The sequence below is a fragment of the Etheostoma spectabile genome, chromosome 20, assembly GCF_008692095.1.
Source record: "Etheostoma spectabile isolate EspeVRDwgs_2016 chromosome 20, UIUC_Espe_1.0, whole genome shotgun sequence".
Classification (NCBI taxonomy): domain Eukaryota; kingdom Metazoa; phylum Chordata; class Actinopteri; order Perciformes; family Percidae; genus Etheostoma; species Etheostoma spectabile.
In genome coordinates this window covers 19,971,634-19,973,424 of record NC_045752.1, presented here as the reverse complement: position 1 = coordinate 19,973,424, position 1,791 = coordinate 19,971,634, and the positions used below count along the sequence as shown (strand labels likewise).

Here is a 1,791-nt window from a genome sequence, read left to right as displayed (position 1 = left end):
ATATTTAACAGTGAGTTCATTTCATTCAGGTGTGAGGACGGCAGATCAGGAAAGACAGGGGAAGGAAACAGGTAGGTCTCACATTAGGTAGAAGTGTCGGGGGAGCCACGTGATATCAACAGATATATTTCTTAATATTATTAATATTGAAAAACTAAAATGGAAAATATATTACATAATGGTTTGTTTGACAATCTGTCTTAGTGGAGAATAACACAGCTACACAGGAAAGGAGGGAATGGGACAGACATGAGGTCGGCGATGGCATCAAGCAGAGATGAGACCAGGGATGACGTCAGGTAGGGTTTCTATCAGACCACACACACCACTAAATGTCCACTTCAAGCTCCGAGACCTCCTCACTTAACGTTAGTGTTGCTCACAGATGAAGTCTGATTACTTCTAATACCAAATCAAAATAATTTAACATGTTTTGTTATATGCATATGCAACGCATATGCTCGAATGCCATCAATGGTGATTTATTTATTGTAATGAAAATAAAGTACATTTATGTATGTATATATACACACACCATATAATTATTTATAATTATGGTAGCCCTACAGTTGGCTTTGTTTTTACATGAAGGCCTCTTCTGCTCTGTGAAATCTCTGGTCTATGTGTGTGTTGCTGCTGTGTTGTGCGTACAGTATGTCGATTTACTTAATAGACGCGCCCTGAAGATGCATATGTGAAAAACAAATGAGTCAGAACTTTATCCATTTGAAACCACTCTCCAGTCTTACCCTGGCTGCCTTGTGCAAATGCTTCCAGTCAGCATGGAGCCTCTCAAACTGAGTCCTGTTGTTCTGACTGGATGAGACCAGCGTCTCCAGCGCTGTGAGGTGGGCTTCACAGTCCTCCAACTCCTTCTGGATCGCCTGAGGACACACACAAGACACACAGTGGGAGAGCAAGCCAAGGGAAATAACACAACATAGCCCAACTACCAGAAAATTTCACTTTGTGAGTTTTTTTTAACATTGATATGCGTTCCCCCAGCTTGCCTATGGTCCCCCAGAGGCTAGAAACGGTGAAAGGTGTAAACCGAGCGACAGCAACGAATTTGCACGCTTCTTGCAGCTGAGAGAAGCCGGCTTCCATTGAAAATCAATGACTTCCGGTAACTTTGAAGCTCAAGTCGGCCGCGGTGCGCACGTACAGTAACAACACCACAACTACCACATTTGTTCACAAATGACTGTGACGTTAAGTGTTCAAATTTAAACCGAGCATTATTCATGTTGCCGGTTATGGATCAGACTGTGCAACTTCATTACATCAAGCATGTGTGCACTAGTAGCACTAGCGTCTAGGGCTGTACCAAATACCATTGTGTGTGCTTTGAAGCTTCAGTACGAGTCAACAGCGAATGCATAAAAAAACGTTGGCCGCCATGGGGGAAGTCCTGTTGTGTTATTTAACCCCCCAATGTAGCAGACGTAGACATTACAGTTCCCAAATGCCATTTTTTTTGGCTGTTCCTTTATAGATCTTGACATTTCCAACCACACTCGATGGCAGCTTCATTTCACAGAGAAAGAAAAGAGACGGAGGGATTTAGGAAAGCTGTTACACAAACTCCTTGGCAGTTTTACCCTCATAGTGTTTTAACTTTCTCTGGGGAGTGATAAAGGTAGTGAGGTTTCCTGTTTTCTGTACGGGACTCCGCCTCAAAACACATGTCTGATCTCCGGTTACATGACTGGTCACCGCAGCATGACGTCGGGTTGCGTTTTACCAAAAGTTGAATCGGTCTCAACTATATTACAGTATTGTAAAAAACAA

General features: G+C 42.7%; 1 protein-coding gene across 1 annotated transcript in view; it reads right to left on the bottom strand.

Moving 5' to 3' along the window:
- Nucleotides 1-1,791, bottom strand: part of syne3 (spectrin repeat containing, nuclear envelope family member 3) — a 43,271-nt gene that overhangs the window by 19,408 nt on the left and 22,072 nt on the right. The window contains exon 11 of the mRNA XM_032499810.1: nt 750-884. Within this exon, the coding sequence (XP_032355701.1) occupies nt 750-884 (135 nt within the window). The remainder of the gene's footprint in view (nt 1-749; nt 885-1,791) is intronic.